Below are 13339 nucleotides of genomic sequence, written 5' to 3'. Positions count from 1 at the left end.
GTAGTATCAATCGTGATTTTTCCTCTTTCATTTCTGATTTTGTTTATTTTGGTCTTCTCTCTTTTTTTCTTGATGAGCCTGGCTAGAGGCTTGTTGATTTTGTTTATTTTTTCGAAGAACCAGCTCCTAGTTTTGTTGATCTTTTGGATTGTTTCTTTAGTCTCTATATCATTTAATTCTGCTCTGATCTTGATGATGTCCTTCTTTCTTCTGGCCCTAGGCTTTGTTTGTTGTTGTTGTTCTAGTTCCTGTAGCTTTAGGGTTAGGTTTTTTGTTTGAGATTCTTCTATCCCTTTCAGATATGCCTGTATTGCTATGAACTTCCCTCTTAGAACTGCTTTTGCTGTGTCCCATAGGTTTTGGGTTGTTGTGTGTTCATTATCATTAGTTTCTAGAAATTTCTCGATTTCTTCTTTGATAGCATTGTTAACCCATTCATTCTCCATGAGTTTTGGTATCTTTGGTTTTTTTCTCTGAGGTTGATTTTTAGTTTCAAGGCATTGTGGTCTGAAAAGATGCTTGATATGATTTCAATTTTCTTGAATATGTTGAGGCTTGTTTTTTGTCCTATTATGTGGTCTATCTTTGAAAATGTCCCATGTGCACTTGAAAAGAATGTATATTTTGCTTTTTGGGGGTGGAAAGTTCTATATATATCAGTTAAGTCCATGCGGTTTAGTGTGTTGTTCAATGCCTCTATATCCTTGGTGTTTCTTTGCTTCGATTATCTGTCTATTGTTGATAATGGTGTGTTGAAGTCCCCTACTATGAGTATATTGTTTTTGATATTCTTCTTGTGGACTTCTAGTATTTGCTTTATGTATTTGGGTCCTCCTATATTGGGTACATATATGTTTATCAATGTTATATCTTCTTGATGGATTGTTCCTTTAAGTATTATGAAATGTCCTTCTTTGTCTCTTTTTATTGCCCTTGCATTGAAATCCATTTTGTCTGATATGAGTACTGCTACCCCGTTTTTTTTTTTTCGATCTGTTTGTTTGGAATACTTTTTTATATCCCTTTAATTTTAGTCTATGTAAATCCTTTGTTTTGAGGTGTTTTTCTTGTAGACAGCAAATATGTGAGTCCTGTTTTCTTATCCATTCCGTTACCCTATGTCTTTTAATTGGAGCATTTAATCCATTTACACTTAAGGTTATTATTGACGTGTATTTATTCATTTCCCTTTGTACCTCTGTTCCTCTACTCTTTTTTTTTCTCTCTTCCTTTTTCTTAGAACATTCCCTTTAGTATCTCTTGCAATGCCGGCGTAATGGAGATGTATTCTTTAGTCTTCTGTTGTCTGAGAAACGCCTTATTTCACCTTCTATTTTGAATGAGAGCCCTGCTGGGTAGAGTATTCTTGGTTGTAGGCCTTTGTTTTTCATTGCTTGAAATATTTTTGACCATTCTCTTCTGGCTTGTAATGTTTCTATTGAGAAATTGGTCGATAGCCTTATTGGAGCTCCCTTGTATGTTATTTGCTGTTTTTCTCTTGCTGCTTTTAGGATTCTCTCTTTGTCTTGGAATGTTGCCATTTTAATTATGATGGGCCTTGGAGTGGGTTTTTGGGGGTTCCTCTTCATTGGAACTCTCTGTGCTTCCTGAACTTGTATAACTTTTTCTCTCATCAGGTTCAGAAAATTTTCTGTCACTATTTCTCCTATCAGTTTTTCAATTCCATGCTCCTTTTCTTCTCCCTCTCTTATTCTGATGATCCTGATATTATTTATTCTCATGCTATCCTGTAATTCCTTTACATCTTGTTCCTATTTTTTCAAACTTTTTTCATTTTGCTGTATTATCTCAGAGTTTTTCCTCTACATTATCTTCTAACTCACTAATCCGATCCTCTGCTTCGTTTAGTCTGCTTTTGACTGATTCTACTGTGTTTTTCAGTTCAGAGATTGTATTCTTCATTTCTTTCTGGTTCTTGTTAATAGTTTCTATGTCTTTTTTTATGGTGGTGTAGTTCTCTGCAAGTTCCCTGTAATTTTCTTGGAGCTGCTGGTAACTTTCTTGGAGGTTGTCATAGTTGTTTTTAAGGTTGTTGAGTATATTGAGCTTCTTTAGCACCATTGTTTTGAATTCCATGTCTGACATTTGGGCTATGTCTCTTCCATGTACCTCTCTATCTGAGGATTCCTCTTTTCTTTTCATTGAGAGGTTATTTCTGCATCTTACCATGTTGGATTCTTCTTGTTTGTTTTTATTTTGGGGGGATGGTCTGCTTTGACTTCCCACCTTTGTGGTATGAGATTCTTTATAGGAGATCTGGGGGTTTCAGTGGTACAGTCTCTTTGATCTCCTGAGCCTGATGATCTTGGGATACCCTTTATGTCATTTGTTTATGCTGTCTGGTTATATTTCAGATGCTCTTTGGTAGGATCTTCCTTCTGGCTAGTTGATTGGGAGTCACTCTATCCACTTTGTCTTGAGTTCTTTTGTGGAGATGCTGTTAAAAACATAAACATACAGCCCAGGCAGGAGACCCACACCTTCAAAAATATCCCCCACCCTCTATCCCGTTATCGTCAGCCAACGAACCAGTATTAATATAAATGTAAAGAGATTAGAGCTTTTATACTATAAGAAGAATAGATAAGAGTTGTTTTTAGGGAGGAAAAATATGATTTTTGATAGAGGGGATGATAGATTAATAATCGTTGAGACTACGGAAGCCAGTAGGTAATATTTACATTGTATATTAATAAAAATAAAAGAAAATGATGGGAAAATGCAGAATATAGTAAGAAAGTGGGATTGTATTGTATTTGGTTTAGATAGTAATTATATTCTATTTATTTAGAGTGAAAGGGGGGCTAAACTAGACACACAAGGACATAAACAATGATTAAAGGGAAAGGATGAGAAGGAGAGATTATATGAAATGCATTAGACATAGAGTGTGTTTTTCTTTTCTTTTTTCTTTCCCTCCTCTTCTCTTCTCCTTTTTCCTTTTTTTAAGGATGGGGAAAAAAAAAGAAAAGAAAGAAAAAGTAAAAAGAAGAAAGAAAGAAAAGAAAGAAGAAAGAAGAAAGAAAGAAAGGAGAAAAGAAAGAAGAAAGAAAAAGAGAAAAGAAAGAAAGAAAAAGAAAACAGAAAAAAAAGAAAAGAAAAGAAAAAAAAAAGAGGCTTCCGGGTGGTAGTTCCTCGTGGCGCGTTCTTGAAGTTCAGTGGTTGCCATGGAGGTGTTGGGCGAGTACGTCGGGCCGGACGGACAGCGGCAGCAGCTGCGGGTACCCTGTGATGCGCCGGGCGACGCCGACGCTTTCCAGGGCCTATTGTCAGGGGTGGCCCAGATGAGGGAGCTGGTGGCCGAGCTCTTGGGTCCCCAGACACAGCGGGAAGCACAGGAGCGGCTGGCGGCGCCTCCAAACGAGGCCCTGGACGAAAAAGTCGTGGAGCCCGCCGTGCCGCTGCAGCCCCCCAGGACAGCTGGGCCGACGGCCCTATCCAGCGTCTCGTTGTCCACACAGCCCCTGTGAGACCCCTCCAGGCACGAGGTGGGCGCCATGGCTGAGAATGCTGCCTGCCCCCACTGCAAGGGCCTGCTGCAGGGGAGGAAGTACGTGGAGAAGGACGGCCACCGTTGCTGCCTGGACTGCTTTGACAGGCACTGCGCCAACGTGTGCGTGGAATGCCGCGAGCCCATCGGCGCGGACTCCAAGGAGGCGTGCTATAAGAACCGCTACTGGCACAGCGGCTGCTTCCGCTGCGCCACGTGCCTGCACTCCTTGGTCAGCGAGACCTTTGTGGCCAAGGACGACAAGATCCTGTGCAACAAGTGCGCCACGCAGGAGGGCTCGCCCACATGCAAGGGCTGCCTAAAGCCCATCGTGGCGGGAGACGAGAGCGTGGAGTACCAGGAGTCCATCTGGCACAAAGAGTGCTTCACCTGCAGCCACTGCAAGGGGGTCATCGGGACTGGAAGCTTCTTCCCGAGAGGGGAGGACTTCTACTGTGTGGCTTGCCACGAGACCAGGTTTGCCAAGCGTTGCGTGAAGTGCAGCAAGGCCATCACGTCTGGGGGAATCATGTACCAGGATCAGCCCTGGCACGTGGACTGCTTTGTGTGTGTTAACTGCTCTACGAAGCTGGCTGGGCAGCGTTTCACCACCGTGGAGGACCAGTATTACTGCGTGAACTGCTACAAGAACTTTGTGGCCAAGAAGTGTGCTGCATGCCAGAACCCCATCACTGGGTTTGGTAAAGGCTCCAGTGTGGTGTCCTATGAGGGACAATCCTGGCACGACTACTGCTTCCACTGCAAAAATTGCTCCATGAATCTGGCCAACAAGTGCTTTGTTTTCTATCAGGAGCAAGTGTATTGTCCTGACTGTGCCAAAAAAGTTGTAAAGTGACAGGGGCTCCGGTCCTGTAAAATGGAACTGAGTCTTGTTCTTTGTGTGCTCACCCTCTGCCCCGCACCATCCATGGGGAGAGAGCAGCCTTTCACACCTCTTCAGAGTTGTTCCTCTGTCTTTTCTCCCATTTTACAGTACTACTCAAATAAGGGCACACTGATCAGTCATACTAGGATTTAGCAAAAAACAACTCTGCAGCAAAGTTAGTTTTGTGATGGCTGCAGTTAAGAAACAAACACTTCAATAGATTGACTCCTCCGCATGTCTGTCATAGAGCAGAAAAGTGCTCACCATTTAGGTGCTTAGTGATGTGAGCAAGAAGCCCTTAGAGATAAGGCCCCGCCGAGACGCCCTTCCTGGCTCGTCCGGGCCGTGTGTTCACATGACACAGCAGTTGCAGCACCTGCTCCAGTTCACCGCTCACCCTGCTCTGTAGTGGAAAGAAAACTTACCGAAAAGCATGGTCTGACTTCCTCATCAAAACCTTCTGCTCTTTTGTGCTCTTGATTCACTAATACAAATTTCCATTTGTATTAAAAAAAAAAAAAAAAGAAAAAAAAAAAGAAAAAAAAAGAGAGAGAAAAAAAAGGAATGTTCTTACTCAGTTCAGCCTTGGTGTGTAGTCTTCTTTTTCTGCGTCCGCAGCTGGTCTAGTGTGGTGGTTCAGAGGTTCTTGTTCCTTGCAACAATGGTGTGCACCCTGCGGTGGCCGGCACGATGCACTCCCTTGCTGCCCGTTGGAGCCAGCTGAGGTGCCCTTGCGCACACCCCTGCATGCGCTGGGGGGCCGGAGAGCTTGCCTGGGGCCTGCCCAGCCGCGCTGCGCTCTGGGAGCTGGTCTCTCACCTCCCAGGGCGGGGGTCCCAGACACTTAGGCACAGTGGAAGTGAGCGATTGGCGACTATTGTAGCCAGGCCGAGGTTTTTTTGCGCTTACGGGCCCGTGCGCAGGTAGTGCGGCTGGAGTGCTAGCCTTAGTCCCGCTGAGCCGAGCTCTGGGAGTTGGTCTCTCTTCTCTTATGGCGCAGCCCTGGACACTTGTGCACAGTGGAAGTGAGCTTCTGTGAGTCGCTGCCGCCAGCTGTTCCCATGCCGCAGCTGCCTGCCTTCCCGCATTCGTCTTAATTTGCATTTCTCTAATGATTAATGAAGTTGAGCATTTTTCCATTTGTCTATGTGCCATGAATATGTTGTCTTTGAAGAAGTGTCTATTTTAGGTTCTTTGCCTGTTTGTTAATTGGGTTGTTTATTTTTTGGTGTTGAGTTTCTTAAGTTCTTTATAAATTTTGGATATTAATCGCTTATCAGATGTATTGGCAAATATGTTCTCCCATTCCATGGGCTGTCTTTTTATTTTGTTCATGTTTTCCTTTGATGTGCAGAAACTTTTTAATTTGATGTAGTCCCACTTGTTCATTTTTTCTTTTGTTTCCTTTGTCTGGAGTGATATATCTGATATAAAATTGCTAGGAGTAATGTCAGAGATTTTGCTGCCTTTGTTTCCTTCAAAGATTATTATGATTTGAGGTCTAACATTTAAGTTTCTGATCCATTTAAAATTTATTTTTGTGTTGTGGCATAAGAACTTGGTCTAGTTTTATTTCTTCTGCATGTATTTGTCCAATTTTCTTTTTATTTATTTATTTATTTATTTATTTATTTATTTTTTTTTTTTTTTAAATTTTTTTTTAAATATATTTTATTGATTATGCTGTTACAGTAGTTCCAATTTTTTCCCCTTTACTCCCCTCCACCCAGTATCTCCCTCCCCCAGCATCCCCCCCCAAGTCCATACCCATGGTTCGTAAAAAATAACTATCCCTCCCTCTCAGATATTAAGACCCTTTGTAATCTTGTAAAGGACAATGGGCGAAGGTCTCAAGCTCCTCTAGCTGCTTCAAGCTGGACATGGTCGTCGTCCTACCTACCCTTGGGTCCAGAAATCCCTAATAAGAGTGGGGGTGTGGAGGGGAGGGTGGCCTTCCCACATGGGGAAGGATCATGCAGACTCCAGGTCAGTTGGCTGTCTCCGGACAACGGCGTGCTTGGTTTAGCAGGCTGGCATCCTTGTTGTGTTCTGGGGGCAACAGATTTGGCAAAAAGGGTTAAAAAGCATCATTCAATCCATAACTACTAGGTGGCAAAAGGCAGGGATTAATTTTTCAATGTTCCACATTAGGAGGAAAAAAAAAAAAAAAAAGGGCTTCTTTGGAGGAAGGTGTGCTAGGCACATCTCTCCTGTCCAAAACCCTTTTGCCCATTTTATTTAGTTTGGGCTGAGGGAAATAGTTTATGTTTCCCCCCTCTCAGACCTCTGGGCCCTTTCTGTCCAAGCCATTAGGATAGAAAAGAGAATTCAGTTTTAAAGTGAAGCCCACAGACCACCCCATTCTTCACCAACTCAGCCATTTAGTTCAGCCAAACTGTTGAGTCTCCGGAGGCAGCGCTGCAGAGAGGATTAAGTGAGGCTTATGCGTACAGACAATCACTCAGGTAATGCGGTCATAGGCTTATGCCCTTTGAAAACAGAAAACACATGTTAATTTATGTAACATAACCAACAAAAAAGTCTCTAAATCTGTAAGACTGTCTTATTGGGAAGACATCCAGTTGCAAGGCACTTGACATTCTACTTGCCTGCAACTTGAATCTCTTTGGTGATATCACAGATATGGTTTAATTTTCAAGTGAAACCATTTTTTAAATGAGAAGAAACTTTTAAGACGGTTAGCTGCCCTACTTTACAGTCTGCCACTGATCATTGTGATTTTCCTTGAATACTGATTTTTCTCCCTAAGATTACTCTCCTTGTCTTTAAAGGGACTACATTAAGTCCATTTTTAATTTATCCTGTTCATTTGCATAAGCATAACAAGAGCAGCAAATGATCACTTATGATCTTTAGTTCTGTTTTACTGGAACTTACCCAAGGAACATTTAGGGTGGCCCTCAGTCTGCTCTTCAGGGCACAGAAGCTGGGCCACATACCTGGCATTCATCCTTGCCTGTACACACCTGTCCTTTCCAAGTCTTTCTGGTTTTCCATTGTGCCTTAAGGTCCCTTCTAGCCATCTTTCAGGAAAACAACCTTCGTTCCTTCCCTGGAGAGATTGCTGTGGACCGCACAACCAACCATGGCAGCAGGCCTTTTATTTCGCGGGCTTTTATTACCTTTGAAAGTCATTCCCAGTTCCTTAGGGCTTTTTGGTAACAACATGAGCCCAAGCATGTCTCCTTTAGGCTTGACATTCCAGTCAAAGGCTTGTTCAGAAAAAGGAACCTCTATTAACAACTGGTCTTATTAGGTCTATGCAAAGAAACTTAAGTCATTACTTACTTGTTTAGAATGCCAAACTCTGGAGAGATCAAATAGGGAGAAAAATATACAACGTGAAGGAAAATCTTTGTCCTAATATTCACTGAACTGGCATTTCCATTCTTCATATTTTCATTTTCCCCCACTAAAAAAATTTTTTTGTTTGTTTTTCCATTACAGTTGTCTCTCTTTTTTTTTTTTTTCCCCTCTTGCTTCCCTGTATCCTGCCCCTCCCTTCCCCCACATTCAGTCCCCACTCAGTTGCCCATGTCTGTGGGTCATTTATACATGTTCTTTGATTTTACACTTCCCCTTCTTACCCCCTTTTCTCCCTTCCCCCTCCCCCCTTGTTACTGTTAGTCTACTCCTTGTTTACATACCTCTGGTTCAATTTTGCTCATTTGTTTGTGTTGTTCATTAGTTTCCTGTAATAGGTGACAGCATAACGTATTTTTCTTTCGTTGCCTGGCTTATTTCGCTAAGCATAATTCTCTCTAGTTCCATCCATGTTGTTGCAAATGGTAGAAGTTCCTTCTTTCTTTCTGCTACATAGAACTCCATTGTGTAAATGTACCACAGTTTTTTGATCCACTCATCTACAGATGGGCATTTAGGTTGTTTCCAGCACTTGGCTATTGTAAATAGTGCTGCTATGAACATTGGAGTGCATAGGTTCTTTTGAATTGGTGTTTCAGGATTTTTCGGATATAATCCCAGTAATGGAATTGCTGGTTCAAAAGGCAGTTCCATTTTTAGTTTTTTGAGGAAATTCCAAACTGTTTTCCATAGTGGCTGCACCAGTCTGCATTCCCACCAGCAATGCACCAGGGTTCCCGTTTCTCCGCATCCTCTCCAGCGCAAGTTGTTTGTTGATTTGTTGATTATGGCCATTCTGACTGGTGTGAGGTGGTATCTCATTGTGGTTTTTATTTGCATCTCTCTGATGGCTAGTGATGTTGAGCATATTTTCATATGTCTATGGGCCCTCTGTATGTCTTCTTTGGAGAAGTGTTTGTTCAGGTCCTTTGCCCATTTTTTAATTGGGTTGTCTGTCTTCTTGGTGTTGAGTCGTATGAGTTCTTTATATATTTTGGAGATCAATCCCTTGTCTGAGATGTCATTGGCGAATATATTTTCCCATATGGTTGGTTTCCTTTTCATCTTGCTGATGTTTTCTTTAGCTGAGCAGAAACTTTTTAGTTTGATGTAGTCCCATTTGTTTATTCTTTCCTTTATTTCCCTTGCCTTAGGAGATATATCAGTGAAAATGTTGCTACGTGGGATATCTGAAATTTTCCTGCCTATTTTTTCCTCTAGGACTTTTATGGTATCACGGCTTACATTTAAGTCTTTGATCCATTTTGAGTTTATTCTGGTGTATGGTGTAAGTTGGTGGTCTAGTTTCATTTTTTTGCATGTCCCTGTCCAGTTCTCCCAACACCATTTGTTGAAGAGGCTCTTTTCACTCCATTTGATGTTCTTTCCCCCTTTGTCAAATATTAGTTGACCATATGAACCTGGGTTTATTTCTGGGCTCTCTATTCTGTTCCATTGATCTATATGTCTGTTTTTATGCCAGTACCAGACTGTTTTGATTACCGTGGCCTTGTAGTATAGTTTGATATCAGGTATTGTGATTCCTCCTACTGTGTTCTTCTTCCTCAAAATTGCTGTGGCTATTCGGGCTCTTTTTTGGTTCCATATAAATTTTTGAAGTATTTGTTCTAGGTCTGTGAAATATGTTGCTGGTATTTTAATAGGGATTGCATTGAATCTATAAATTGCTTTGGGTAGTATGGACATTTTAATGATGTTGATTCTTCCCATCCATGAGCATGGTATATGCTTCCATTTATTTGTATCTTCTTTAATTTCTTTCTTCAATGTTATGTAGTTTTCTGAGTACAGGTCTTTTACCTCCTTGGTTAAGTTTATTCCTAGGTATTTTATTTTTCTTGTTGCTATGGTAAATTGAATTTTTCTTTCAGTTTCTATCTCTGAGTTTTTATTGTTGGTGTATAAAAATGCCTTTGATTTCTTAATATTGACTTTGTATCCTGCTATTTTGCCGAATTCACTTATTAGGTCGAGTAGTTTTTTTGTGGAGTCTATAGGGTTTTCTATGTACACTATCATGTCATCTGCAAATAATGACAGTTTTACTTCCTCTTTTCCAATTTGGATGCCTTTTATTTCTCTTTCTTGTCTGATTGCGGTGGCTAGAACTTCCAAGACTATGTTGAATAGGAGTGGGGAGAGCGGACATCCTTGTCTTGTTCCTGATCTCAGGGGGAATGCTCTCAGTTTTTGCCCATTGAGTATGATGTTGGCTTCAGGTTTCTCATATATGGCCTTTATTATGTTGAGTTATGCTCCCTCTATTCCCATTTTGCTGAGAGTTTTTATCATAAATGGGTGTTGTACTTTATCAAATGCTTTTTCTGCATCTATTGATATTATCATGTGGTTTTTGTCTTTCATTTTGTTTATGTGGTGTATTATGTTTATTGATTTGCGAATGTTAGACCATCCTTGCATCCCTGGGATGAATCCTACTTGATCGTGGTTTATGATCTTTCTAATGTGTTGCTGGATCCGGTTTGCCAATATTTTGTTGAGGATTTTAGCATCTATGTTCATCAGCGATATTGGCCTGTAGTTTTCTTTCTTTGTTGTGTCTTGACCTGGTTTTGGAATTAGGGTTATACTGGCTTCATAGAATGAGTTTGGCAGTCTTCCCTCTTCTTGTATCTTTTAGAATAGTCTGAGAAGGATAGGAGTTAGTTCTTTCCTAAATGTTTTGTAGAATTCCAATTTTCTCAATACCATTTATCAAATAAACTATCTTTAGCTCATTGTGTGTGTTTTCTTCCTCTGTCAGATATTAATTGACTATAAAAGTGTGGGTTTATTTCTGGGCTCTCTATTTTGTTCCATTGATCTATGTGTCTGTTTTTATGCAAGTACCATGCTGTTGTGATTACTATGGCTTCACAGTATATGTTGATATTAGGCAGTGTGACTCCTCCAAACCTTTTCTTCTTTCTCAGGATCACTGTTTCTATATAGGGCCTTTTGCAGTTCCATATAAATTTTTGAAATATTTGTTCTAGTTCTGTGAAATATGTCATTGGAATTTTGAAAGGCATTGTGTTGGATCAATAGATTGCTTTGGGAAGTATGGACATTTTAATGGTGTTAATTCTTCCTATCCGTGAACATGGTATTTGCTTCCACTTATTTGTAATTTCTACAATTTCTTTATTCAGTGTCTCATAATTTTCTGAGAACAGGACTTTTACATCTTTGGTTAGGTTTATTCCTAGGCATTTTATCATTTTTGAAGCAATTGTGATTGGGGTTATTTTCTTAATTTCCCTTCCTGTTAGCTTGTTATTGGCATATAAAAATGCAACTGACTTTTGGATATTAATTTTGTATCCTGCTACTTTGCTGAATTCATTTATCAGTTCTAGTAACTTCTTGGTGGAATCTTTGCAAGTCTCTATGTACAGAATCATGTCATCTGCAAATAAAGACAGTTTTACTTCTTCCTTTCCAATTTTGATGCCTATTACTTCATCTTCTTGTCTGATTGCTGTAGCAAGAACTTCTAGTAGAGTAGTATGTTCAATAAGAGAGGTGAAAGTGGATATCCCTGTCTTGTTCCCAATCTTAAGGGGGAATGCTTGTAGATTTTGCCCATTGAGTATGATGCTGGCAGTGAGATTGTCATATATGGCTTTTATTATATTTAGGTATGTCCCCTCTATTCCCACATTGTTGAGAGTTTTTATCATAAAGAGGTGTTGGATTTTATCAAATGCTTTTTCTGCATCTATTGATATGATCATGTGGGTTTTATCCTTCATCTTGTTTATGTGGTGAATCACATTTATTGTTTTGTGAATGTTGTACCAACTTTGCATTCCCAAAATAAATCCCACTTGATCATGGTGTATGATCTTTCTGATGCATTGCTGGATTCAGTTTGCTAATATTTTGTTGAGGATTTTGGCATCTATGTTCATCAGGGATATTGGCCTATAATTTCCTTTTTTTGTAGTGTCTTCATCTAGTTCTGGAATTAGGATGATGCTGGCCTCATAAAATGAACATGGGAGCCTTCCTGCCTCTTGAATTTTATGAAATAGTTTAAGAAGGAGAGGTTAGTTCTCCTTGTAATCTTTGGGAAAATTCACCTGTGGAGCCACCTAGTCCAGGGCTTTTGTTTGTTGGGATTTTTTTTTTTTTTTGTTACTGCTTCAATTTCATCAGGTGTAGTCTGTCTTTTCAGATTCTCTGATTCTTCCTGACTTAGTTTTGGAAGATTGTATATTTCTAGGAATTTATCCATTGTGTCCAGGTTGTCCAGTTTGTTGGCAAACAATTGTTCACAATATTTTCTTACAATAATTTGTATTTCTTTAGTGCCAGTTGTTATTTTTCCTCTTTCATTTGTGATTTTATTTATTTGGGTCCTCTCTGTATTTTTCTTGATGAGCCTGATTAATGGTTTGTCAATCTTGTTTATCTTTTCAAAGAACTAGCTCTTGGATTCATCATTCTTCTGTATTGTTTTTTTTTTTTAAGACTCGATTTCATTTTTTTCTGCTCTGGTATTTGTTTATTCCTTCTTTCTACTCACTTTGGGCTTTGTTTGTTGTTCTTTTTCAAGTACTTTTAAGTGTAAAGTTAGATTGCTAATATGAGCTTTTTTTTTTTTTTTTTTTTTGAGATAGGCCTGTAATGCTATACATTTCCCACTTAAGATTGCTTTCTGAGTGTCCCATGTTGGGTTGTTATGTTCACATTTTCATTTGTTTCAAGGTATTCTTTGATTTCTTTCAGGATCTTGTTGTTGACACATTCATTGTTTAATAACATATTATTTAACTTTCATGTCTTTATGTGTGTTTTCAGTGTTCTTGTGACTGATTTCTAGTGTCATAACATTGTGGTCAGAGAAAATGTTTGATATGTTTTTAAGTTTCTTGAATTTATTAAGACTTGTTTTGTGTCCTAACATGTGGTCTATCCTAGAAAACATTCCATGTGCATTTGAAAAGTATGTATATTCTGTCTTTGGGAGTGATATGGTCTGAAGATATCAATTAAATCCATTTGATCTAGTGTGTTTTTTAAGGCCAATATCTCCTTGTTGTTTTTCTGTCTGGAAGATCTATCCATTGAAGTCAACGGTGTGTTAAAATTCCCTGACTATGACTGTATTTCTGTTGATCTCTCCCTTTATGTCCATCAAGGTTTGTTTTACATATCTAGATGCTCTTATATTGGGTGTGCAAATGTTTACTAGAGTTATGTCCTCTTACTGGATTGTTCCCTTTATCATTATGTAGTGTTTTCGTTGTCTCTTACTATAGCCTTAGTTTTAAGCTCTATTTTGTCAGATATGAGTACTGCTACTCCAGCTTTTCTCCCTTTCCATTTGCATAAAATATATTTTTCCACCCCTTTTAGTCTGTGTGTATATTTTGATCTGAAGTGGGTCTTTTGGAGGCAGCATATATATGGGTCTTGTTTTCTTATCCTTTCAGCTATCTTATGTGTTTTGGTTGGAGCATTTAAGCCATTTACATTGAAGGTGATTATTGATAGACAGCAGCTTCCCATTGTTGCTAGTCTCTGTCTAA

At 39.6% G+C, this 13339-nt stretch overlaps 1 protein-coding gene and 1 pseudogene across 2 annotated transcripts; both read left to right on the top strand.

The window, feature by feature from the left end:
- Positions 1-3149: 3149 nt before the first annotated feature.
- On the top strand, positions 3150-3491 carry LOC149991554 (EKC/KEOPS complex subunit GON7 pseudogene; annotated as a pseudogene).
- Positions 3425-4394, top strand: LOC149991553 (four and a half LIM domains protein 1-like). 2 transcript variants are annotated; one of them, XM_090264353.1, is made up of 2 exons: positions 3425-4027; positions 4194-4329. In XM_090264353.1, exons 1-2 carry the CDS (start codon positions 3519-3521, stop codon positions 4288-4290), a joined length of 606 nt encoding a protein of 201 aa, XP_090120479.1. In that variant the 5' UTR covers positions 3425-3518; the 3' UTR covers positions 4291-4329. The 2 variants fall into 2 exon arrangements, with proteins under 2 accessions (XP_090120479.1, XP_090120477.1); XM_090264351.1 differs by having other exon boundaries at positions 3425-4394.
- Positions 4395-13339: the final 8945 nt, after the last annotated feature.

Source organism: Furipterus horrens, unplaced genomic scaffold (genome assembly GCF_987537825.1).
Source record: "Furipterus horrens unplaced genomic scaffold, mFurHor1.1.pri manual_scaffold_17, whole genome shotgun sequence".
In the NCBI taxonomy this organism is placed as follows: domain Eukaryota; kingdom Metazoa; phylum Chordata; class Mammalia; order Chiroptera; family Furipteridae; genus Furipterus; species Furipterus horrens.
The sequence above is the reverse complement of the archived record's forward strand: the minus strand, read 5'-3'. Positions and strand labels throughout refer to the sequence as shown.

What these genes read in the sequence shown, in the direction of transcription:
- LOC149991553 (XM_090264351.1), top strand. Translation starts at nt 3,519, where the DNA reads ATGGCTGAGAATGCTGCCTGCCCCCACTGCAAGGGCCTGCTGCAGGGG.